Below are 27,086 nucleotides of genomic sequence, written 5' to 3' on the forward strand. Positions count from 1 at the left end.
GCGCCTCACGTGACACCTGGCGTGTGCTGTGGTGCAGCAGGTGTGCCCTTTCGCCCGCTCTGCTGCGTCAAGGCGCGCTTGTGACGTGGCGTCGCAGTCAACGGGAATGCGAGTTTAGGTTCCCGTTTCGCTGCTACAGATGACAGATGTCGGCCCTTTCGACCAATGTGCCATTTGACGCTTTCGCACGAATAAAAAGAAGCAAATGCGAGGGCTGTAGAAAGGGTACATATTGGGCGAGTTAATCTAGCTTTTGGAACACAGTCGCAATTAACTCCATTCTCTTTAATTCTTCATGTGCTCCTTTGAAATTCCATTTTTTTTCTGTAATGAATTGTAACAGTGTGTAATGTTGGAACAGGACTTGGATTCTGGTCTGAAAGACGACGAAGTATATTTGGGACTAACGCTCTTCGGCGCGCGTTGGCTCAGCCATTAGGAAGCTGTTTAAATATACTTACTCTTCCTCCCGTAAAAAGATATGTAATGTTCCTGATATTCGTATTTTCAGTGTCTGCCTAATGTAAGTGTGTACACTTGCATTATCTGTGTACATTGTCTTGTATATATGTGTTTACTATCGCAAAATGTTGTACATACTGTAAATAAACTTCTTATAAACAGTAAGGAGCCCCGAGTTCGATCAGTTCAGCTGGGCCTTTTTAACGTACACTTAAATCTATGCAGACGACGGTTGTTGCAGTTCGTCCTCGTCCAAATACGGTCACATCGCCAGGAAACGAACCCGCCGACCTCGTACTGAGCATACAAACGCCCTAACCACTAAACTACTGTGGCGGGGCCTGCGTCCAGTGCAACTTGCGTAATGAATCTGTGTCGGTCAGCTGAGGTTATAAAAAGGAGAATGTAGAACGAAAGAAGAGGTTCCACGTTAAGCCGTAAAGAGGTTTACTGCGCCTTCTAATACATTCCTAACACTTGAGTCTGAGCTTTGGATCCCTACGCATGACCTTTCCTCTTTTACGTATTGTTGGCGCCGATGTGAACTACTTACGTAGTTCCCTTTTTTTTTAGGTGGAGGCAGACTTTCTGAATGTTCAAGTGTTCAAACCTTTTCTTTTCACATTCTGACAAAGGAGTACATGTATATGCTAGAAAGGTGCAGGAAGGTATTTGTATGACAAAACTGGCTCCACTGTTATGCCTGCGAGCAATACCTTCTAAACATTTTTCATATCTGCCGAGCTATTTCGAGCCTTTGCCCACTCCGACCTGCGAAGCCTTCGCTAGAACCATAACATAAAGGTCAGACTGATGAACTGGTCAATCTAAATCGTGATGGTTTCTGTCTCTGATTTCAGAGTCCTGGTAGTAAATTTTAGCTGTATTGCCCAGGAACGATATCACAAAGCTGTAAACATAATCAAAAATGAGCTAGACTCCAAGAAACCTTTTCTTGGTAATGTACACAGAATTGGTACTGAACTACGCATGAATAAAGAGAAACATTCACTTCACGCGAAAAATTTGCGCAGCTCACCTGTTTTTCCTCCACTTTTCCAACTCCTCGCTTTTTAGTTTCATACGTCTGAAAAAAGAAAGAAGACAAGGGAATCAGCCACTAGGTTACAACAGAGGCAGCCAAAAAGCGCCAATTATAAAAAAAACACAAAAGTGAAGCTTCCATTTCAAAAGTTTAAGGAAAGTTATCACCTTGTACGATAGCCAGAGTCCCGTCTCAAGATGCTGCAGAAACACCGTAGTGTCGCCATATTTGATAAGGGGTGATCCAAGAACCTCTTCCTCTTTTTCGTCCAGAACGATCTTCTTGTCGTCCTTATAAGGGAAAAAGGTGCAGTGGACAGAGCGAGAAATTAAAGCCTCTCCCCGTAATGCAATTCCTTTGAATGAGAGTTTCAAGATTAGCGGACTAAAGGTTGGCAGGTGATTTGCAGTGCCGAACGACGCACCAAAGCGCACTTCAGCCTCCAAAACACGGTAACGCTATTCGTTTAAAAAAATTAGACAAGGTGTATCACGTTCTTTCCCGTTAGACGATACTCGCACGTTGAAATGACGGCGAAACGCGGTAAATACCACCTTAAGTGTGAGCTAAGAATTATGTGCTATTGGAAGAACTTGTGCCCAGATAGGCAAGCAACACACAAATCACAGCCAAAGCGGCGAGAGCGGTCCCCGAATCTTATCTCTCGGTACAAGTACGTTGGCTATTTATGAATGTCTCGCTGTTCAAGTGAACTATGCGTTAACTATAGACGGTAACGCTTCCCTGTACACGGTAACGCATTGCAGCTGTCAGACTAGGCGGTAACACTTCGCAGCGTCACACGGTAACGCTTCGTACTAGAAAATAGTTGACAAATGCTTTTTACTAATTTACTAATGCTAAGTTTCTCCGACTGCAGCCAATTTGCACGGGCGAGAGGCCGGTGGAATAACTCGCCGTTCTCGTGGACCACTCCCGATGACAGTGCACTCTAAGATTACGAAAGGGAGAAAGGGACAAAGAGAAAAGGGGAAGGGGAAAATGGCCGGGGTTGTGGTTTCCGCAGAAGAACAAATTTTACTTCAACTGGGAAGCTTTCTTTCAAAGAAACCCGTAACAGTTTTCTTTGTAGCTTCGTGCTAAACAGTCGTGAGGATGAGAACTTCTCCATTTCGTAAACTTTCCTCCACTTTGCAGGCTTTTGCAGAACTGATGTGCCGCTCTAAAATGATGTTGCACACCTCAGGCGGCTGCGCATGCACAGGTAGGTTTTAGACTCCTTTCAATCTTAATATCTCGTCAGCTTGCCATTCCCCGTGTTACTCACTATAAGCATAAACACTACAGCACATAATCTGTACATAACCATTCGCTACACAGCATGTACACTATTCATACAACCGTTCGCTACAAATCATGAATGCTTCGCCTTACGTATAGGCATCAACTACACTTGAGTCTGCCAATGGACTGAAAGTAACACTGAATGCATTAGTTGGAATTACACGATAAGTGCTTTGAAAATACGAAATTAGCAAAACGCGGAAAACATTTTGGGCAAAACAGTCAAGCAGTCACCAGCTACAGCCCACTTGAAATTGTTAGGATGTCTGCCTGTCTGTCCACGTGGAGCATGACAATATTTTTGAATGCTGGTCTAACTTTATACCTTCATATCATATTCATAAGTTGAATAGAATAGAAAGCACGCAAGAAATTCTACGCAAGCTCAAAACAGAGGAAGAGGGGCGATGCTGGCAGGCTGCCTGATATCTTCCCACTTTGAACCCCGTGTACCACGTTGCATAGCCAAATTTTGCTGAATACCTCCTTTGATCAAGCGTGACCTCGATTATTGCAGCGATGCATCGGTTTCGTAACACTGATATGACCTAAGTTTATTGATGCCGTTTAGTAATTTATTCAAGGAATGCCTAGTGAAATGCGACAATGCCACAGAATTGCGAACGCGACATGCACTTTGCCTCTTGTTTTTTTTTGTTTTTCATTTGCCCATTGCCATTGTTACCATTAACGAATGTTACTTTTCAGTCGCCTACAGCATGGAACTAAATGGAACGTGACAGATCTGAAAGTAATATTTAACTTTGCCACGTCACTCGAGGACAGCTGAATATCTGCAGCGTGAATACACAGGGCATGAACAAAAACAAACGACGCACACACGTCACCGCGCACGTCATTTCTGTACCTTCGTTCTGTCGATTCGCGTGGCGTGGGCTCAGATTTTTTTTTTTTTTAGGGCAAATGGGCTACAAGTTTGCGACGAATCGCAGGCTCTACCATTTCGCGAAACGCTTACCTTGGTCTGCCTGAGACAGAACGCCGTCGCCGCGACGGTGGCGCGCTCTCGCGGCACGAGGCAAACCTCTCGGTTCTCGCCGAAGGCCAGGTACTGGCCCGTCGTGATGTGGTGGATGCGGAGCGGGTAGCCCCAGTTCACGAAGCCGCCCGCCCACCTGCAACGGAAGCGAACACGTTGCATTGTCAAACAACATTGTTAAACACCTGACAAATGTTAAGACGATGTTTTGTTGCGATAACAACACGTGGTGGACATTCGAGGCGCGTGCGACTACCGCGCTGCCCAGGTTGCGACGGCGCATGCGCGACCCGCCTGGCTAGCGCACCCAGTAGTCTAGGTCACGTGACGTGCTGCGGGTGCCAGAGCGAGCGTGTGAGCGTGACATCTCTGGAGAGTGGGCAAGGCGAGATGGCTTGTGCCTCGATGCGCGCACTGAATATTCGCACTCAAGAGTGGGAGATCAAGTGATCTGTCGTGTTTTGCAGGGACTGACAGTGAGAGTGTTGGACGTGCTTTGGAACAAGCACGTGCGCTGTCCCCTGTCGGTGTTTCTCATCGAGCCAGCGTTGTAAGCGCGACTGCTAGCGATCATCCAGTGAGCTGCGTTAATACGTCTCTTTGAGCGCGTAACAACAGTCGCGTTTAGATAGTATGCAAATTTTTAATCCAACTTATATTGCTCATAAGTCTACTGAATTTACTTCGCGTAATAATGTAGCGCCTAACTATTGCTGTCACTGCTTCGCCCATCGAGCGAAACTGCGACTTCTTTAAAACCTCTAAAACCTTTCTCCACACCGTCATCATTTATTGAAGCGCACATTGGTTGCGTCGATGATGAGCACTCAAACAGTTACTGACTCGATGCTTTCTCACACATTACAGAATTTAAGCTAGTTGCTATACCAACACATTCCGCTGAGTCGCGCCAGCAAACGTGTGCTGGTGCTGAAAGTTTCCGGCATTAAGGCGGGAACTCTCTTAGAAAAAACACCAGCTTACGGTCGCTTGTCGAAGTGCCTAGGTGCGCGAGTCAAACTCAGAGCAACTTGATCATATTTTACCGATGAAACGTATAGCGTGCGAAAACGACAGCGCGCTGAGAGCACGGGTGTATGCGCCACGAGGCGAATGGATCGTAATAGATCGTTACACGAACACTTAAGCCCCTCCTGGCTAGTGTTATACTAGTGTCAAAAGCGAGGCACCTGCAAGCGATGCCTGCATAGACCATTACCCAAACCTTCATTAAGTTACGACACCATAACAGTCTGCCATGGCAGTGTGTTGGCGCTGGAGGAACGGCGCAGCCAAGGAAGGTAATTCAGACGCGACTGCAGATTAATCACTGCCACGGTCATTAGGGCCGCCTTACCGTCGGTACACAGGGTTATTACGATGCAGGCGCGGGCCATGCAATATCGCTGACTTTCAGTTTGTTTAAGTGTAAGTTAGGCGTATAGGGCCGCAATATCGGCGTTGCTGGGCAGTACTGCGATGTTACGGAGTAGCGGAGCGTTATGCAGAAAAAAAAAACGCCAAAAGCGTTACTCACTTTGTTCGCACTAGCTCGAGCCTCCATAGAGAACGAGCTTGATTCAGGACTGCACCGCCTTCGTAAACAATGATGCTAGGAGATAAAAAACAATTAAGAGAGAGAGAGAGTAATGTTACATATGAGAGATCACTGTAGGCAGCTGCTCTCACGGGGATACATGTCTCCGTGAACGCAACTTATCGCGTCGCCATTCAAACGGGGAAGAGGACCCTTATGAATGCGAAATATAGTGAAACGCTTTATCAAATAAATCTGAGCTTTAAGCACACAAACTGCACCATGAAAAGGGTGGAAAGACAGCTAAACAGTTATACTCATATAAGTTCTGTGCTTCTGGCATCTGTACCCACAACGTGAAATAAAAATCCAAATTGATTTGATATGATTTCAAATGCAACAACGAGATAAGCACAGAAGCTGAAAGGAAAAGAAGTTCCAGAGGAACTTGTTCTTGGCAGCAATGTTAACTTCTTAAAGAAAGCATTTATCACTAAAGAACGAGCAACAAAGGACCAAAGCAACAATAACATAGTACACATCTTTGCGTAAAAAATATAGAAATATTTATAGGTAAGGGTAAGGTAAGGTGGAAAGGTTACAAGCCATGTGGTCTTCTGCTGCCCCATTCCACTTCTAAATTGGAGCTATGAGCAATAAAAACTAAAGAAATACTAAGCATGAAAAAGAATGTTGTAGATCACTTAATGCCAGACCTAAGCGGGAGGTTCTAATGCTTAAAGTTCAAATGCATGAAAAGTGTCAGTATTATTTTGAATAAAGATACATTCTCGTTTTATTTATATAATTTTTGCCTACATAAATTTTTTTCCCCTATACATACAGCGGTGCTGTGCAGGTTTTACTGCTCTCAGGCAAAATGCACAGGTTTGGTCGCCCTTCTGGGGAGAAGAGAATTCGCCAAAAGTTAGGACTTACTTTTGACCGGCCTCCTGGTTCCAGTTGGGCGGTATGGTGAGGCACTCGTCACCGCCGTGAAAGAACCTTAGCACTTCGCCGCCGAATACATAACCTGGAGAGTAAACAAGACCGCAAAAAAGAAAAAAAAATAAAGGCGATTGGGCATCCTTTCAGTTCTTCACAAATTTACTCTTGTGCTGGAGGACAAATAGCTGCGGCCGACTCGTTAAAGATTTTCGCGCGTGAGTGGCCTTGACTAATGACCGGCCATCTCCGCTTATGATGTTTACAGTATAAAGACAGGCTGAAATTGGCTCCGACGAACAGTTACACCCTGAGAGCTTTTTGTGAACGCGGGCCCAGATCTGTAACTGCCCAATATTCCAGGAGTTACGTATCTTCCTTAGATCATGCTCCAGGTTGCTAAAATTGAGACAGCTGCTCATGTTCAAGACAACTAACAAGTTACACACATGAGACGGTGCTCTATCGCATTGAATAGAGAAAAAAAGGAAACCCGCTACTTCATAAACAAAAATTAAATGCCCATTCGGAAGCCTAAATGACTTGTTATCAGTATAAACGCAGCAATCCTTAATTTCAAAGTACTCACTCCTGATGATTACATGAGATCCTGCGTCCGCTTAGCAGCTGTTTGTGCCACTCTTAGCGTTAGATAATAACTTGTCCGTTATTAAGTTAGGGTATAGCCCGTAATGAACCAATTTCCAAACAAACCTAACCCGACGCATGTTCTAAGGTCAACATGGTACGCAATAAACAAATTCGGGTCTTTAAATTAGCCTACGGATGTTTTACAAGCATTTAAGTGCTGGAGAGTTGGCGTAGAAGGCTGCTCAGATGGCGAGGCACCTACGTTCCGTAAAGCACGGCAGTTGCCTCTGGAGCGAAGTAGTACTCACCAACGTTCTTCGTTCTGCTGGTGCCCGTCCCGAATGGTGCCACTGACCAATGCGTGAGATGAAAGCTGGCGTTCACGATCGTGTCGTCGCCTTCCTTGGCCGTGTGCTGCAGGCAGTTAAAACGGCGTAAAATGTAGCTGTTCGTAACCATTTACTCGGCCACCAATTCAGAGAGTTTAATTGCGTTCGATGATAACTTTTTACATAAAAAATGTTTGAGACCGTCTTATACATGACATATGAATCTTCAATGGAACATAATACGTGCGTCGCCTGTTTCAGGCTGTTATACACGAACAGTTGATGTTTAATGTATGCATTACACAAAGAAGCAGACGAAGAATTACTGAAGCGTTGGGCAGTTCATGATGCTTTTCATACCTCGAACTTCCCACGGCGGGGCGTAGACTGCCCGAGCCAAAAGTGTATGCAACAATTCACCGCGTTCCTTTATCCGTAGAGCAGTACCAACTGCACAACAAAGTTCAATATTAATTATTATTATTATTATTATTATTATTATTATTATTATTATTATTATTATTATTATTATTGTTGTTGTTGTTGTTGTTGTTGTTGTTGTTGTTGTTGTTGTTGAAAACGCATATACATCTAAGAGAAAAGGGTAAGGGATGAGCAGGCTGGTAAGTGCCGCCGAAAGGGGCAGAACGCCTACATATTTTTCAGAAAATGAATACGCATACTAAAAGCACACCAGTTTAAGGCAGATTTTAGGCAAGCACGAAAAAGTAATTTTTTTCACTTGAATTATTCTTTCCATAAAAGCATGCGGCTACGGGCAGCTTTGAGGAACCTCCAGATGTAATAGTAAATGATGGAGTCCAAAGTTTCATAAATATTCTGTTAATGAGAGACGGCCATTGCGGCGCCTCCACATATCATAATTTTCATTACATCAGGTTGGCTCTTTTGCGACATCTCTGTACAGAAGTCTTATATTGAACCGACCCAGCATACATGCAGCGCCTGAGAACTATCTTCTTATGATCTGGTGTGATCAAAATGCATGTGTCTGCCTCTCCTTTCTATAATGGTCCTTTGGTCTCGCAATAACTTGCGCTGCAATATACGTTTTAGATATGACAATAAGATATCGTTACCGTAGTAAAGAATACATCACCGACCTTACGTTATTAGTAAAAATGTCAGCGCAGGGAGGATGACTGTACGTTTAGCGCCCAGATGACTTTCAAGGTAATGGTTCGATTTGTCATTGCCGACAGATCACGAAAGAAATACTTGAGCTCATTTGCTTCAACAATGGCGCTTGGAACCGCCTTGTTGAGTCTAATGACCAGATAAAACAATAACTAAATACAACTAATATAAACATGCATCAGGAAGCTCTGCTGCGGCAACTAAAGGAAGCAAAGCAGCTCGTGCGAATATGGATGCTCACCAGGTATCGCTCGGTAGCTACGCTGACGAGGATGAGGTCGTCTCCGACGCGGACCTTCTCTCCTTCGGACCTCTGCTTGGAGGCCGGGTGAATGGTCCACCAGCACGCCTCGCCTGGTGTGTGTGAGAAGGGGGGGGGGAGCGGAGCAGGGTGCATGAAAGGAAACGCCCAGCATTTAGGAAACGGAGCGTCGGTGTACCGGAAAGCAAGAGCACGACATCACTTGCAAGCGTGAATTTAGCACCCGAGCTACAGTCTTGTGCGTGTACTACAGCACGCTCGTCCCGCAATTTAATGAGCACTCAAGAAATTCGCGCTCACGTAACTAACCACCACGGAACCACGGCTGTGGGTGAGCAGTGAACGTGAATACAGTATCAGTACGCGTCAAAAAAAAAAAAAACAATCATTCCAGTCGCCGCGGCTTTTGCTCAGCGGCTATGTACTCGGGGAAATATCATTGCGAGCCTGCTATTCTTAACATAGCCGGAGGGTATGCTACGGCCATTTGCTCCATTTGTCCACAGTAAATATACATCAGCATTAGAAGAGTTCGGAACAATGCTTGGTTTTATCTCGTTTTGTGCTTGCCTTGAGCCGAAGCCGCTTCAGTGTTACATGCATTATTCATCATCGCCGTCCGTTATACCGTGCTGCATAAGCGACGACGATGGGTGCAATATAGCACGTACTGCAAATGCTGCGGCAAAACAAGCACAGGGAGAAAGAGGAGCTCTAAATGGCCAAGTTTAGTTTCGCATTACGACAACCTCTAGCGAGTGTGACAGGTGGGCGGCGCTGTCGTTCTCAATTCTGATGATGCTGATAGTATTCATGCACGCTTGCTTGCTAATGTACTGACCGAAGCGCAATATTAGCAGAGTCCGATGTCACAGATCGAACGTGCTCAACACAGCCACGTAGATATTGCCACGCGATTCCTCGTATATTGTATGACAGCGATACAGAGATGGCGACGCTTACGTGTTCCTCTGCAGCGGAACAATGCTCGAGTAAGCAAGGACATGAAGGTATCCTGCAGCTCGCAGGCCCCAGTGGGTCATTAGGTGCTTCGTTAAGTGATGTATCGACACACTGATAAGATAGAGACCGAATAGATGTGTGTTTTTTTTTTGTAACAGAGAAGCACAATAAGCTGCAAAATAGTTTACTATAGTGGTGGTGATCCATGAGTAGAACTCAACGCAATGGGTGATTAGAAATCGAAACATAGCAACGTCGCATACATCATTATGCGACCAGTTACACAAACTTTTTCAGCATTTAGAGCTGCACACTTGAGCGGAGATATTATGATTGCTCATGGGTATTCAGGGGCAGTGCGATAAAACAATGCGCTAAACATTTATTGAAGTGTCAATACTAATCGTGAGCTAAACTAGTCGTAACGCGAAACGACAAAACCGCTGAAACACTTGCAATAGGGAGCGCAAATGTCTTACTTTTAAAATCCGCACAATTATTGTGCGTTTTTATGCTCCGAAGCTACGTGCGAACAGAAGTGTGCACACAGGTTTACTGCAAACACTCGCCCAGGCGCAAGAAAATGCGTTATTTTTTTGTTTCTCACCACGTTTAGGATTTCATACCGTGCTCAAACATAAACTTTACAGTATCGTTATTTCTTTTCTCTTTTTTTTTGCTACACTAGGAGGAGTAGATTTTAAGGAAGAGAAAGGAGGAGAGGTCGACCCGGAGAGCCTGTTTCTAGCCTGCAACTCGTCACTGGGGAAACGGGAAGTGTTACACAATCCTGCAAGTACCAAAGCGGTGCAAAAATATTCAAAGTGCCACGTATTACACTCTAATTGAAAGAACCCTGCCAGTAATTAACCAAGAAAGAAGAAAGAGGAAAAAAGAGGGAAAGAAAGAAACAACGATACTCAAAGAAAGAAAGGATATGTTAACATTGCCAGAAAATTCATAATATTTGGGGTTTTACGTGCCAAAACCACTTTCTGATTATGAGGCACGCCGTAGTGGAGGACTCCGGAAATTTTGACCACCTGGGGTTCTTTAACGTGCACCTAAATCTAAGCACACGGGTGTTTTCGCATTTCGCCCCCATCGAAATGCGGCCGCCGTGGCCGGGATTCGATCCCGCGACCTCGTGCTCAGCAGCCCAACACCATAGCCACTGAGCAACCACGGCGGGTGCCAGAAAATTCGACTGAGTTCTTGGATTCGCGAACTTCAAATGCGTTCATCCGAGCAGGAGAGCGACACAATGAGTCTAGGCGAATCGTTTTTTTCGGAGCGCACCCCTAACGGGCCTCCGTGAACATAATGACGACATCGCGCAGACAAAAGAGGGAGGCCATTAGTGGCATAGCCGTCACAACCAGTTCATTTTTCTCTCGCATGTCTAAGTACCGGCTCGATCAACTACGGCTCGACTGCGTCAGACGCACACACGCACACACGCACACGATACAGAAGTGCCGCACTACAAGAGATCCGCGCGACAGCTCCTAGTGGGGAGCTTAAACACTTGCTTGGATAAATAGCAGTACAACGAGGGTCGTTGTTCAAGAAACTCAATGCCTAAAGCCCTCCTACAACGGGACCTATTTGGAAGGACGTGACAGTGCTCGGGCCGTTGCTGCTGTTTTTTTTTTCATGTATAAACGAGAAATGTGTTTTGAAACGCCACAGGCGACATCGAACGGTCGCGTGCCGCGTTAGCCGTGTGTGAGGACTGCATGATCTTTACGAGGAGGCAGTTGCAGCAGTTTTCTTAGATAAGCTCGGAAGAATTTCACGGGCTGCCATAAACCGAGTGCCGTTAAAAAGAGCGTGGAATTCGCGTGCGATTATGCAAACTGATGTTCCCAACGATCGAAGCAAGCGCTGGCTGGCTAAGCAAGCTTTTAGAGCGCGACATAAACGGCGCAAAGGCGTTAAGCTCGGGCATGTTTATTATTATCGGAAATGTCGTTTTCAGGATATTACTTTTACTTGCGCCTGTCATGAAACTCAGGATTCATCAACTTGTACTAATGTCCTTGCGCAACCTATTACATATATTCATACATACGTACGACATCACTTCTGCAGGAAAAAAACGAGTGTTGGAAGTGAGACCTTTGTCTATGCTTTCTACACTGTCCTTTCATTTTCCTGGGGGCTAAGAGACATAAACGTTTAAATTATCATGAAAATAGCCAAAAACTGGTGTGACCAACGTTTTGCTTCAAGTGCCGCTGATTTTTACTTGAGCCGTCTTTACGAGCTATCACATGACGAAATAGTAAGCTGGGTATCAGAAGTATTTGCTCCAGGCGATAGAGAGTTACGCTTTAGCAAAAGAACGGTTGAAAAGCGAGTTCTGACCTAATTTTTTTCCCCGGCGAATAGCTTTAACTTTCATTTACAATCATGTGTTTTGAGTTTTATTGTGCTATCCTCTTTGTCTCTCCATTTGCTGAGCGTGGAGGTCTTGTCGCTTTGCTAAATTTCTCTTGCTTCCCGCGTGGAAACGGCAAGCACGCGAAAGGCACAAAAATGAGGAACATACAAAACCGACTTAGGCCGCGATGTCTAATTCATGTTTTCCACGATACGCGAAGTGGGTGATGCTGCCGCTGATTACGCAAGTGTTTAGGGAAGGCTCAATCTTTGCGCGTTTTTGTTCTTCTAAGCCGCACCATTACCGCGAAAGGTCCTGCAGGCTTACCTTGACAGTGATCTTGTAAGCCGACATCGAAGGCAAGTTTGTCGTTGTATGAGCTGCTCGAAAGACAAGCCAGGTACTGTGTGCGAGAAATGGGGCGAAAAAAAATAATTTTAGTTGGTAAGCAGTAGCAACCAATAAACATAGTAACATCGTGCGCAAGAGAAGTATGGGCTGTCTACTGCTCTAAAGGAATGAACTTGCTCTGTAACTAGTACAGTAATCTTAATTCCAGATTTTACTCACAACCGCCTGGCAGACAGCCTATTAACAGATGATTGCGGGGAACTACAAATCATTAATAATACGAGGATGTTAAATGTTAAAGCACACAGTAACTCAGCCACTTATGTTGTAGTCAGTTCAAAATGAAGCGCTCTTCTAGCAATCAATACTTCTTAAGAAAGAAAATAATACGTAGTTCTCACGTTGGTTTAACCAAAGACCTGGAAATTTCTATGTCCTTTTGAACACACGTACAGACAGTGCTCTAGTTCCGTACGCGTACAGATAAAGAAAAAAAAAATGACACAACACACTCAAAAATGGCTGTGTGGCACACTTCCTGAAAGTTCGAGGATATGAGATTTCTCTCCAACAAACTGGGTCATGGAGAAACTTTGCAATGCAGCCGGAGACAATGGTTCAAGGACAACTCGTTGTAACGCAACGCCACGCCAAACTCTCTAAAGTGGAAGGGGGGGGGGGTCTTTTTCGTGCACCTACCATGTTGCTATTCTGGTGCCTCAAGAGCACGGCGTGACCGTACAGCAGAGTTCTGTGGCCCGACTGCGTTCCTTTGCCCTGGAAAAAGAGAGAGAATAAAGGGGCTGACATAGAAGCTGCACTGAGTAGAGACGCGGAGTTCTGAAGCTCTGACAAAGGCGATCACTTTTCAGAGGAGGACACGGAGGCGGAATAAAGCCGCTGCGCAAATCAAACGAGGCAATGTTCATGTTTGCGAGGATAGATAGATAGATTTCTTTTATGCAGTCTGCATTTTCTTTCCTGCTTGAAGGTATACACACAACACGCTCGCACGCATTCAGCAGGAGTGCTTTGGTAGAATTGTACACAAAACTGTGTGATTTGCGCGGTATGAATGTGTGCGCTATGAAAATGAGCCTGATATTGTGAGTTATATCGATGCGCTTCATCACACGGTCTGAATTTTTACTGTTCTTCATTTAACTTTTTTAACAAGGAAAAAGAAATCAAGAAAGAGATTCTGATAAGTAACCTCACTTTATTCATCAAGGTTCACTGATTTCATCTAATCGTGAACCAACGCGCCTGACAGTCCATCCTTGCAGTTGAATATTCAATCATTCACCAGATGTTGGTGCAAGCGTTCACTAGTGTGGTCCTGGACATAATGTTACACCTTACCCTTTGAGAGTAAGAAACTCGTTTATAATGTTAACAACACAAGTTACCTTAACCATCGTCGGAGGTTCTTGCACCCGAAACTCACGATGGCAATTAGGGTGGTAAAAAGCCGACTGCCGCAGCAACTTCTGAGTCGTGAAATAACTATAGACGAAACTGGAAACTGTTTGGACAGACTTAGATAAACATTTGGAAGGCTGTTCAATCTCCAGTTGTCGTCGACCAAACACAGCGTCTCTTTAGTTGAGTTGGGGGCGAGACTGGGGTGGTATGCAACTGCTCACTGCACTGTATATATACGGAGTCACACCTCGCGTGAAGGGAGCAAGGAGGAACGTCGGAGTGCTTCAATTATGTTACTGCACTACCTTCGCGATCGACCCCAATTTTGACGTATGATGACGCGCTCATTAGTTTTGACTAATTAATGGAGTCTTACTCGCCAAAATTATGATCTAATTATGAAGCCTGCAGTTGTGGGGAATGGCATCCGGGCGTAATGTTTAATTAGTGGCATCACGCTTCTATGCTAGATGCCCTCTGTTTGAATCCGACCATCAAACAAACAGCGTTGGTATATATATATATATATATATATATATCCAGTAGCACACAGAAATACTCGGCACGGAAAAATCGGGGTAACAGGTGACTCGCTAAGAAAGGCACTGTCACTGAAACGGCTTCTGTTCGCTTATGTATCCTGTCCGCACCATAGCTTTCGCAGCAGTAATCAAAGTGCTAAAGTGCTAGCCATTTGGCAGAATGTGTAACTGAGGAGACGGCTCTTCGAGACATAGTAATTTCCAGGCGGTAACATAAACTGGAGAAGGAATTAATACTCAAAGGTGTCACTAAGAAAGAAAACAAACTTGGTTGTGTTCCTAATAAAGCAAAAACAGCCAAATTGTAATTGATGAAGATAACCATTAGAAAAATAAGCCATGTTCTATAACATGTCCCACCTCGGAAACACAACGACAAGCCTATTTTTTTAAGCTGCATGCTCAAAGTGTACCTTTTCATCCCGTGATTTTAGGTCAGAATGCGTTTGTTGACCATATTGACGTTTTTAGGTTTTTAGAGAGCACAAGATGATTACACATACTTTAAAACCGACGTGGCTCTCTCGATTTGTTCATAATATTTCTAAGGTTTTAACGAACGAACCTTTTTCCTATATTTATTGTTTATATCACGTCTTTTGATTATGTTTCTGGCGCATCATTACCTAAGCCGTGCTGGCGCCATGAAACTCCGCATAAGTAACTACAACATAAAGGGAAAACTGCGTGTCTGAGCTCTAGTAGCCAGAATATCTTGTTCAAATAGTATTTGCAACACACAGATTTGTTCTTTAAGGTTAGAAATAAATATCGGTAGTATGGAGACGAGGGTAATTTTTAGCCCCAAAGTTAACCCGTAAAATTGATTAAATCTGAATCATTACGTTGCTTAACGTGCCTTGTTATTACGAGGCAAACATATAGCCGTGAGTGTTGCACGCAACCAATGAGTGCAGCGGGCAACGGTTACATACGTAAGCGGTACAAATACAATGACTCCCGTGTAAGGTCTCGCAACTGGTGGAGTACGCAAAAGGAGATCATTTATTTTCAGCAAACGGAGAAACATCGACCTGCGCCAGTGCGCAGAGACCTGCCAGCGTTTGCACGGGTAGGGTAAAAACGCACGGAAGGAAATAGAGATGATTGATGGTGAACACGACAGGAAGAAGGGATGCGAATATGCAAGAAATCCCATGCTGTGCTTTTGTCTTTAATTTTTTTGGAGACGCTGGCCCGGCGTACATGGAGGGAAATACATCCTACCATGCACGGTCTTCTCGTTGGCAATTCTTACTGTCACGTGGTCACGCCACGGGCTCAGAATAGCCGCTCAGACAGCGATTACCCTTCAGTACGCCTCCTTGAGAACAGGCCAGATTCCTCGGCCCTTCGGGCTTATGGAGGGCTGACGCAAAACAAACGTGCGGAGCTTGTTCATAATATACAATGATGCACCCGGCAAGATGCATGCTGCACGGCGTGATGAAAGGGAACGTCAAGAAGAATGGTATGCAGTTGGTTTTAGATGAAGCCGTTCACTTCATCTCTGCCGTCCAGGATTGTTTCTTTTCATTTCTCCCGCTGTTATCGTCACCGGTGACCGTTTGTTTGGTCGACATTTGTATGGCGAATGCCTGTTAAGTCGTTGTTGATAACATGCATACCAACTACGAGGCAGGTATTGAGCAATAAAAGAATGCTCGGACTTATTTTTAAATGTACCAGAAATGTGATAACGAGATACCGCTGTTAGTACACGCACTCATACACAACAATTTTTGAAAAGAGCGGTTCTTCTAAAAAAAAGAGATATAAAAATTCGAATCCCGAATGCTCATGAACGACTCTGTCGCCAGGACCCTCATTAGAGCCGATTTTTCATTGCTGTAATGCATCGGACATTCGGAGGAACGCTGGTCTCTGCTTTTCTGAGCTTCGGAAACGGGAGACGCACGCAGTAGCTCTAGGTTTATACTGAGCTCGGCGGCAGATGTTGATGGCGGAGTAACTTGAACACTGCCTCATTAAAACTTCTTTACGGGCGAGTTGGCGCATACTTGATTTGAATATTGTAACTGCGCTAACACATGCATCCACAAAGTAACAAAGTAAGGTTGGGAGAAACAAAGATTCTCGGTAAGAGTGCTGACACGGCGGCGCGCGTCAGTTTGGAAGCGTTCCACATAAAGAAATTTGGCAGCAAGTGCGTAAGCACCCACTCTGTATCACGATTTGCTGCAGAGCTTCAATTTTTGGAAACGACCTCTTATTGATTGATTGTCTGTTAGTATCGCTTGGCTTTTTTTCTTGTTTTTTGTTTTTCTGTGTCCGTTTTCGCTGATTGCCGGCACATACGTTCATCGATGCGCAATGTGATTTTTTTCCCGATTGTATCGCTCCCTTCCCTTTCACTTCTGCCTTTCCCCTTATATAAGGTATCCGTCTACCGTCAATAAAATTTAGTTGACAGTCAGCGCTTGTGTCGCGTCGTTGTTACTTTGTGGATGCATGTGTTAGCGCTGTTACAAGGTTCAAACGACCAACACTGCCGTGGTATTTAAGTGAACCAGAAGACTACGGGATCCGAAAGGGCTCAATGTTTTGTTAGTGACAATGAATCAAACATACGGCGAAGCCTGAAGAAGCATAAGGAAAATTAACTGCGTTCATTTAACATGGAATTACGAAACTATAACAAGAAGGGAAACGAAAAGAGACCAAAACTCGCCGCAGGTGGGAGCCGAACCCACGTATACCCCGCATTACGCGCGCGGCGCGTTAGCATTGAGCTACCTTGATGATGCTCCCGTGAACTTTATCGTGTGTCTGCGCATGCGTATTAGATCTAGTCCTGGGAGTGTTAGCCAGCGCCACTTAAGACAACGGCGGAGGATGTGGAACATCCTTTGAGCAGCAGGCGTCCCAATTTTTTTTTCATTCATTTTGATATCATTTTCCTTATAGCTTTCACACCTGACGTAGTAATGGTGGTTGGACTCGCCTGTCGATTTTCTTATAGCTTTTTGTCTGTTTGTCTTCTATGGTTATAACTATACTAGTGGCAAACAAGCGGTACCTCATACGTTTAGCCCTCGCTGTTCAAGTTGCCCTGACTTGAAATATAATTGTTATCGAATAAAAAGTTACTTATTATTCATTTGGCAAATATGATACATTTTGGGTCCAATGCGACTTAATGAATACTTTGTTTAGCGCAAAACGACACACACAAGAAAGACGACAGGACAAGGCGCCTGTCGCCTTGTCCTGTCGTCTTTCTTGTGTGTGTCGTTTTGCGCTAAACAAAGTATTCATGGATTCGTACCAACTAGCCCGCCAACGCATTGAGCTCAATGCGACTTCGGCAAAAAAAAAAAAAAAACATACAGTGGGGTCGCCGAAAGCGTAGCATTTTTCGAACTTGAATACCCGTTTGTGACTGAGTGGCGTGATGCTTGACTGATAGCATGTCCATTATCACGATTAGTTGGTGATCCGTCTTTGCGAACCGTTTCAGTGCATGAAATGCCTTTTTTTGAAAACGGGCACCACAATGCACAGTCTAGCACGCTCGCAGCAGGCGTATTCGTTATTGTTTCTTTTTTTTCTATTTATTTTTTTACCGAGAAAGGCGCCAAGTTTTAGCGCACCGAGGAATTCCAACATCGACGTTCTCCCGACTTCACCGCGCACAGCGTGAAAAGCCAACGAAAGTAAAGACTGGCCGTGTGCACGCTTGTACGTCGTCATGTGTAGACGTCCGCTGCAAGACTTTCACCGAACGGGCGGCTCTTCTTTAGACAGCTCCGAGCACAGAGACGCCTGCCTTGTTCGACACTAAAACGATCGCCCGAGCGTGGCTAAAACGGGAAACGGCTTTTGTGTTCACCCACCCCATGCCATCAAGAAGAACGAGGCGTACGTAGGGCTCGTCGGCTGCCGCAGAAAAGGAACGAAGCCGCGGTTCGCTCTTGCGAGAGCTTCGCTTCGAGCTCGTGTGAGGCGTCATTTACGGGCGTTTTTTTGTCTTCAGAAGCTCGGCAGAAAACGGGTGGTGCATGTGCTTCAGGCTTAGTTTATTTCTACATTGTTTTTTTTTCTTCGGGGACAGGAAGGCGATGGGACGCTCGGCGTAGGAGAGAGAGAGAGATAGCAAAGAGAGGAAAGGCAAGGAGGTCAACCAGACGAGCCTCCGGTTTGCTACCCTACACCGTAGGGCTTTCTACGCGGAATAATAGCGAAGGTTTGGGCCAGCCGGCTACCGTCATAACTTTTAAGTTGTTAGCGCACTAAAAAGGACAGGAGACAGTGGTACGACGCGGACGCAGCGGTCTATCGTCTCTTTTCGTGCGCCAGAAACCTAAAAGTTATGGAATACCAGCACGCCCAAACCTACGCTTTTTCACGTATACTGATGTAGTGATGCCGACCTAGGACAAGCAGGGTACTGCGGTGATAGACACGCCGTTCTAAATGTACACATGTAAGGCACGTCAGTCAGATGCACGTGTAGGCAAGAGTATAACGTAGCAGTGCATCACGTGCGAGCGTATTATCCGTTGGCGTGCTACAGGCCCCGGATTTACCCGAAAATGCGACTGAAGCTTTCATTATAGTACAGGAAGAAATGCTGCATTGGTGATTGGCGGTTATTCTGTGCCGAAAACAGGGAAACATAGGAAACTCGGGCTCGGAGGACGCAGACAAGTTGAAGAAACGAAATATGCGCGCAAACTATAGAAGAGGAAAAAAAAATGAAATTTACATTGTTCCCTTTGACCACGACGAAGCACGGTAACCATATAAAACAAAAACAACAATAGCTGATGCGTGTAGTAATACGAGAGCCTATTGGATATAAAACGGAAATGGACTCATTTGGTGGGGAAGGTAACAGCCAAAGAAGGAAAAAATGATATAGAACGTGAAATACTCGACATTTGCGTCACGCGTATTACTTTAACAAAGGAAGCATTAGAGACGCCGGTCCACGTTCTTGGATTGAACTTAACTGCTTAAAGTTTACTATCCTTCTGTGCTTCGACTCTCGGTCACAGCGAAGGGAAGACTAGCACTGCAATCCCGGATTTCCTCGAAGGATCAAGGAGATTTAAGCACTAAATTTCTAATTTACAGTTTCTATATCTTTTAACAATATTGATTTAAGATTTGTTTTATTTGTACGTTTCTCATTTATTCCGCAATTTTTATCAAATCATTCTCTCCAAGATAACTCTCTTAATTCTATATGCTACGTATCATAACATTTTGTTTTCTTCTTTCTTACGTTCTCCATTTCTCAATATATTTTTGCAACTGCCCCGTCTATTCGCCAGTCCCCCGGAGTGGGTGCGCGCCGCTGAATCCAAGAATCTACATCAGCGTCGACTAGCGACATCCGAAACGTGGGAGAGATTAGCGTCCCTCCACTGTAGACATGTCTCTGGGCAGGAAAGTGTCGCGGCTTGCGAGGATGACAGGAGACGAAGGAGGCAAGCGCGTGCGGCGTGTGTCTACGACACGACAAGGGCCTAATCGCTTCGGACAAGTGCCGCTCCTCTTCGTCGGTCCCTGTCATCTTCGCGTAGGCACCCCGAAACGCACCGTGCTTAGCGTGGCATGGACAGTGCGTGAGTGACGGGACTTTGTATACTTTATAGCTGGCTTGTGTGAATGCCTCTAATGGGAACGTCTTCCTCCTTATCTTTCTTTTTTATCTCATCGCCCCCTTCTCTCTCCCCTTCCCTCTACTTCTCTGTTCCCTCTGTACAACACCAAAGACGCTGGACTTTCTGACAGATTGTGACTTCACTGTGTGACGCAGGATTGTACGGTGACACTGCATAACTCTAGGGACGCCTTTGCGGGCTGCGTGACAGTGCCCACAGAAACAGTTTGTGTGTACGCGCATGTGTGTAGTTTTTTTTCTTTTTTCTTCTTTTTAAATCCTTCTCTCTCTCACCTATCGCATCCCCTTGCCCCTCCCCCGGTACAGGGTAGCCAACCGGAGACAATCTCTGGTTAACCTCCCTGTCTTTCCATTGCATTTCTTTCTCTCTCTCTCTCCTCTACCACAGCGCAGGGTAGCAAAACCGGGAACTCGCATCCGGTAAAAAAGGAAAAGAACCGCGACTTCAGACGGGACGTCAGACGATGGGGACAGGACGAGGGGAGCGAAGCCGCGACCAACGTCGTACCAGGATGGTCGCTATCCAGAGATAACAAGGAATCCGCCAGAATGTGCAAGCGAGGCGGAGTGAATTGGCAACTCGAAGCATAGGCGCGGTGAACGGGGCAACACAGTAATGCCGTGTCTGTATTTCGTACAGCTCTGCAAGTTGCGCTTGTCAGAAAGAATAAACTAAGTCCGTATAGGAAGCTGAAAAATAAAGTCTGCGTGTACGTGTGACGCGCGAACACATGTGAGCTGTACGCGCACACGGGTTGCGAACATTGACTGCAAATATGCGTCACTTTGAGCGCTTCTGCGTAGAAACGTAGTCGACTTCGTGAGTTGGAGGCGTCAGCACCTCTCTACACTGTATGTGAAGGAAAAGCTCATTGCTTGTAAGAAATAACAAACGGCGTTAATGAGAGAGAAAGTGACGTACTTCTTTCATGCTTTCATCGGACGACACGTAGTTTGGGTTTATGCATGTTCCGTTTCATTTCATTGTCATTTCACTTCACTTATTTCATCGTTAAAGTCCCGAGGCCATTACGTAAGCAAGGGCTACAATTGGTGAAGAAGAACGCATAATAGAATAAATAAAATAGAACAAAGCATAGGATAATAACATTTTGGACTGCATAAGTAAACGTCGCGTAGATCGTTTCTTCCGGTCGTAAAAGCAGTCTGCAAGATGAAACTCCTGCGTGGTAACCTTTTCGTATTTCATTTTAGGGAACCAATTGCCTAGGTTGATGAAAAAATAATGACCCCACAAAGTTAATACAGTCAGAAAGACATTCTTTAATGCATTTTTTTTTCAAGAGGGCATCTGCGTGTATGAGTTGTGCCTACTGTCCCTTTTCTGAAAACAAGAATACATATCAAATATGCATGAATAGTGACTGATATCCTTTAGTTCAAGAAGCTTGGTTGAGTTGTTCAAGACTCTGTGCGCATCTTCATGGGCACTTTAGCTTCTAATTGCCATATAATCTTGCAATGAATTAAAATTGCTGAGAATATTCGGGTTTGAGATAAGTAGTAGTCCATATTATGGCGAACTATGGCGATAACACACGGTAAATGTAACGTGTCCCGTTCCCGGTGCCTCAAGCCGAATTCGCCGTGTCATGCAATATACTTTTCTATAGGCATGAGCATACATTCACACATCAATTACATCTGTTATTTTTTTTAATCTTAGATGAATTTATCTGATGCAAAGTAACACATGCATGAAAGGGAGTCACTGACCGTGTCCGAGTTGGCAGCCGTGACCATCTCCTGGAGGGCCCGCACCGACAGCGCCTGTTCCAGTACCAGCACGCATGACAGCATCTCCGGGGGAAAGTTCTGTTGCAAAAAAAAGAAAAAGAAAAACAGGTATACAGTTGTTCTAGTCGGCCGGTCGACATGCATAAAAGCGGTAATGGATGACGCACTCACATCCGCGCTCATATCAAAAACGTGCAGTTGCCCTCCGACCGACCGACCGAACCACCAAGGCACACACACACACACACACACACACACACACACACACACACACACACACACACACACACACACACACACACACACACACACACACACACACACACACACATATATATATATATATATATATATATATATATATATATATATATATATATATATATATTATTTTTTGTATTTACAATACTGCCAGTCTCCACTGAGACCATAGCAGCTGTATATATATATAAATAAGGAAGCATTATCACGATACAACTGCTCGTAAGAGCTGATACCAGCCAGACAATGGCGATGTTGCCTATATGGTTAGCGATCGTGGCACCCCAATTGCATACAGTCGACACACACACACACTCACACATACACACACGCATATATATATATATATATATATATATATATATATATATATATATATATATATATATATATATATATATATATATATATATATATATATATATATATGTATATATGCGAGGCAGATAGCGGGGGGCCACTGTAACCAAGTTGGTGGTGGTGTTAACAACTTTGTTTCGGCAACAGAAAGGATTTGTTTGACTTTAATGTGCTTCCAGGGTGCGTGAGGAAAATTTCGAGGAAAACATATTTTTGGAACGTTGGGATTCGCTACGATTAGAAAGCGAATGTTGAAAAAATATACGCAACTGTCTCTAAGAATGGGTTAAATAAGTCACTCGTGCACTTCAACCAATCGCTAACTAATTGCCTCGATAAATTGTTAGAGCTATCGAGACCATTGCGAATCGACCTGTTTGCTATATGCAGCTGGCTGTTCCCCCTCATATAATGTTAAATGTATGAAAGAAAGTAGCCGTTATGTCTCCGTAGTCCCTGCACACATCGTCTTATAAGTCAGTGATGGGTGTGTCGTGAGATCTATTTGTACAACGAGAACGCAAAACAAAGCCTTTTTGCAAGCGCTAACACGAGTAGATACTCCAGTTCATCATCATTTGAAACTGGGCGTCCTAGAATATCGTGTTAATCTACCCTGACTCGCTTGTTACAAAGACTAGCAAGAACTGGAACGAATTTCCCACCGCCATCATCTCCTTTACGGACCAAGAAGATTTCAATTGCGCCATTCTCTCTCATTTCTTGTTGCCTTTTTTTCGGTGTAGCGGTATCTTCTTTTGTATTGCATTTTTACACAACTCCTATGTGTATAAGCTGGTCGCCCTATGAATGAGGAACTCACAAACAAAGTAACTAAGCAAATAAATAAACTATGTATACAAAAGATTACTGCGTTTATACAATGTTAGTCAATGCATCTACAAATCTGAAACATAACGCGATGCTCACAAAGGGCATACTGGGCGATCCTGGACGAATTACAGAGGCCGCTGTCTATATAAAGACTGCCTCACGCATCGATCGATATAATAAATAATAATATATGGGGTTTTACGTGCCAAAACCACTTTCTGATTATGAGGCACGCCGTAGTGGAGGACTCCGGAAATTTTGACCACCTGGGGTTCTTTAACGTGCACCTAAATCTAAGCACACGGGTGTTTTCGCATTTCGCCCCCATCGAAATGAGGCCGCCGTGGCCGAGATCCCGATATAATAAATGGGCGAAGCGACACCAAGCCGTGAGGTGGCGTAACACCAATCTCTGGCTCCTCAGGTGATTGGTATTTCTGTGCGCATGCTGCAGGCTTTATTGGGAAATTCCTCGAGAGAAGAGAGCACACTAGGATAATAAACACCTACGCTCCTATCACCGGATATTAGATATCCTCAGACGTCGCCAGAGCTGACAACGCGCTTCACAAACTCCCGTAGTTTGCAAATGAGAACGCCCCTGTGCCAGTGTGTAAATGAGAAAGCCTCTGTGCAGCGCTGTGGCCTGAATACGAAATCAGATGCAGGAACGTGATCGAGGTACAAACTCAATTTCTCAGGGGAACAATATGCTTACTTTTGTTTCTGCGCCGTTAAGCAATGCCCGTGATATATATATATATATATATATATATATATATATATATATATATATATATATATATATATATATATATATATATATGTGTGTGTGTGTGTGTGTGTGTGTGTGTGTGTGTGTGTGTGTGTGTGTGTGTGTGTGTGTGTGTGTGTGTGTGTGTCGGTAGTGGGGACGCATCATGTGATGGCGCATCATGGAGGCGACGTTGGGCTGGCGTGCTTTGCCGACAGTTCTTTCGAGCGAGCATCGCTTATTCGGCCAGGAAAGGGTGTTTTACCAAGCGCCCATCAATAATTCGGCCTTTCTGAGGAACGCCGTCAACAGGGGCAACACTGTTTTCCCGATTATTCCGGGCCTTCCCAGGGACCCGCACGTCTTGAAAGTTCACCTGTCGAAGGGCCCTGTCTTGTAGGTAGCGAACTAACGCCTTTCTTTCGCCTCCGAAGTACGTACACAACAGCGTAAGGCTCGAAGTGGGAAAACGGATCGTCGAAGTCCTAAGTAACGCTGCCTGTGCGTAGGCAGATCCAGTTCCAATGAGAAACACGATGGCAGCCTCTTCGCGTGTACTACCTTTGACCACACAGGGCTATAGAATCTTCTCGTAATATGATTTTGTTCTTTTCCGCATTCAACAGAAACGCAATGGAGGTTCTTGGATGATTTGAGGCTGACGTGCCAGGTAACTGCAGTCTATCTATTCCATTTGCAGCTGTTTAGTTTAGTGTGCATTCATTTAATGAACAATACGTATTGCCAAAGCAACCTTGCCATACGAGGCCCACGTAAACTTTTTTGTTTAATTTTTTTCACCAGGTGCTACCCTTACACTAGGCAGGCTTACAGTTACTCACTGAAGCCTCGGAATGCGTTCTGACTGCCACACAAAATAAAGCGACCACTCACGGCCGACTATCAACATATTCACAGCTGCAGGTCGTGTTTTTTGGACTCGGACGATGCCGCAAAATTATCAAAATAATTGGGCAGCTCGAAACAAAAAAAGATTGCGACGGTAAAATTTAATTTACAGTTTCACAGACATCCCGATCTCGCTTCAAAAAGTAATGAGTTTCCCTGTGAGTTATCATAAATGGCTTCTTTCCTGATTTCGCTTTTTCCTCTTAAGTAGTAACTTATGGCAGGCTTCTTTTCCATTGCCGCCAACCATGAGATTACTTAATCCTCTCTGACTTTCCACTTGACGTTCTTTGTTGCTGTGTTGCTCACCTTACAGGCCGCATACTTGTCGGTAAGCTTCCTAGTTCTTTTCCTCCTGTGTGAATCAATGTTTATCCTGTACAGATACTTCAACACTCCCCCAGCCCATTTACTTTATTCCATATTCCTCAGTAGTTCTTGATGCTCAATTTTACTGCGAGCTTCCCTCACTTCAAAACTAGTCCGGCCCATATCACCTTGCACAGCTTCATTTGTAGTCTTCCCATGAGCGCCTAATGCGAGGCGTCCCACTGACCTTTGGTTGCCATCGAGTCTTGATTTTAGCCCTGATTTCAAGCAAACAACCGCATTTCCAAAAGTAATTCCTGGAACCATTACGCCTCTCCACGTACCTCTGGATCACCTCGTACCTATAGTATCCCCATAGCCCTCTGTGCTTCATTATGGCTGCATTTCTCTTCCCGTTTACTGTTATTGTTTCTTTCCTGTGTTTCCATATATCTATTGCCTTCGTTTATCCATGTACCAAGGTATATATATTCGCTTACCCGAGGTATTTCCTGGGCCTGTGTTATCACTGTCTGTTCACTGTATTCAGTGACTACCGTAACACCTAATTTTCTAATGCTCAATTTCAAACTTCGATTCTCGCCTTCCTGTCCACCGATATTAGCCAGATGTTGCAAATAACCTTGCTTGTTAGCAAGCAAGACAGCAGGAAATCGTCAGCAGGACATCCAGTGCCATCTAGTAGCGGCTTGCGGAGACTAAGCAGCACGCAGATATGCGCCTGACGTTTAGATACTTTCTTTCCCAGTTTTCGTACTCCGTACAAAGGTGCTGGTCTTGCTCGAGTGTGGACCTTACACCTATAAATATGGCAGCTTCATTCAGGAAAAGTGCCCTCGTATAAGAGCACAATTAAGCCCTTCTCAGAGCTTCTGTTTCTGAATCCTAATTTGAGCCGCAGATTGTGTCGCTCTAGGAAGTTCGAAGTGTCACTTACGAGGCGGCAGTTACGACATCCTTCCCCCGCTGTACACCAACTTCGTTACGAATCGTCTTCGTATTAATTCAATTACAGTGAAACAAAGGGGGGGGGGAGGGGCTTGTGAAGTTAAATGACCCACAAGCATAATTTATTTTATAGAATTCTGAAAGCTTTATTACATTCCTTATGATGGCGTTGTGCCTGCGTTTGAAATGTAGTTCCATTTCCTATTTTATATCGACGTTTTAATCTACTTGTTCTTTATATGTGTACTTACCAATACGTGCGCGTGCACTTTTTCGCCATTTATGCATTTATTGTGCAACTGTATCAACAATTTCCTACATCTTTGATTTATACTTACATTATACAATCCATCTGTTTAATTACGAACAGATATCTCGAAAGAGCTGACGTGACTTTCTCAGTGCTTACGCTAGGCGAAACTGATTTGGAGCGTTTCGCTGTAATCCCGGAATTGTAGCATCTGTGCTAAAGCAAATAAATGAATACGATTATTAAAATAGTATGTTAGTGAGGACTCAGTCAAAGTTCGTTAATTCGGTTACTACCATATTTTACAACCGACTGCAGCTTCGTGCTGCAATCGGCTGGTTGACCCGCCGTGGTTGCTCAGTGGCTATGGTGTTGGGCTGCTGAGCATGAGGTCGCGGGATCGAATCCCGGCCACGGCGGCCGCATCTCGATGGGGGCGAAATGCGAAAATACCCGTGTGCTTAGATTTAGGTGCATGTTAAAGAACCCCAGGTGGTCGAAATTCCCGGAGTCCTCCACTACGGCGTGCCTCATAATCAGAAAGTGGTTTTGGCACGTAAAACCCCATAATTTAAATTTAAATCGGCTGGATGATGATTCTTTCCTATGATTAACATTCGTCTACCTTGCGAGTTTCGGCCGAACTGATTTGTTAAAACGATAGCTACTTTCAGGCAACCTTTTTATGCCAGGAGTGCTCTTTATGTAATACCATGTTAGTTCAATTG

General features: G+C 44.6%; 1 protein-coding gene across 6 annotated transcripts in view; it reads right to left on the minus strand.

The window, feature by feature from the left end:
- The window catches only part of RyR (Ryanodine receptor), a 340,296-nt gene that overhangs the window by 206,307 nt on the left and 106,903 nt on the right, over positions 1 to 27,086 (minus strand). For all 6 annotated transcript variants that reach the window (XM_070526816.1, XM_070526813.1, XM_070526812.1 and 3 more), the window contains 10 exons: positions 21,692 to 21,790; positions 13,034 to 13,111; positions 12,311 to 12,386; positions 8,614 to 8,726; positions 7,194 to 7,299; positions 6,289 to 6,382; positions 5,350 to 5,424; positions 3,792 to 3,948; positions 1,675 to 1,797; positions 1,502 to 1,549 (listed from right to left, as the gene is read on the minus strand). In XM_070526816.1, coding sequence (XP_070382917.1) covers positions 1,502 to 1,549; positions 1,675 to 1,797; positions 3,792 to 3,948; positions 5,350 to 5,424; positions 6,289 to 6,382; positions 7,194 to 7,299; positions 8,614 to 8,726; positions 12,311 to 12,386; positions 13,034 to 13,111; positions 21,692 to 21,790 — 969 coding nt within the window. The remainder of the gene's footprint in view (positions 1 to 1,501; positions 1,550 to 1,674; positions 1,798 to 3,791; positions 3,949 to 5,349; positions 5,425 to 6,288; positions 6,383 to 7,193; positions 7,300 to 8,613; positions 8,727 to 12,310; positions 12,387 to 13,033; positions 13,112 to 21,691; positions 21,791 to 27,086) is intronic.

Source organism: Dermacentor albipictus, chromosome 10 (genome assembly GCF_038994185.2).
Source record: "Dermacentor albipictus isolate Rhodes 1998 colony chromosome 10, USDA_Dalb.pri_finalv2, whole genome shotgun sequence".
NCBI lineage: Eukaryota > Metazoa > Arthropoda > Arachnida > Ixodida > Ixodidae > Dermacentor > Dermacentor albipictus.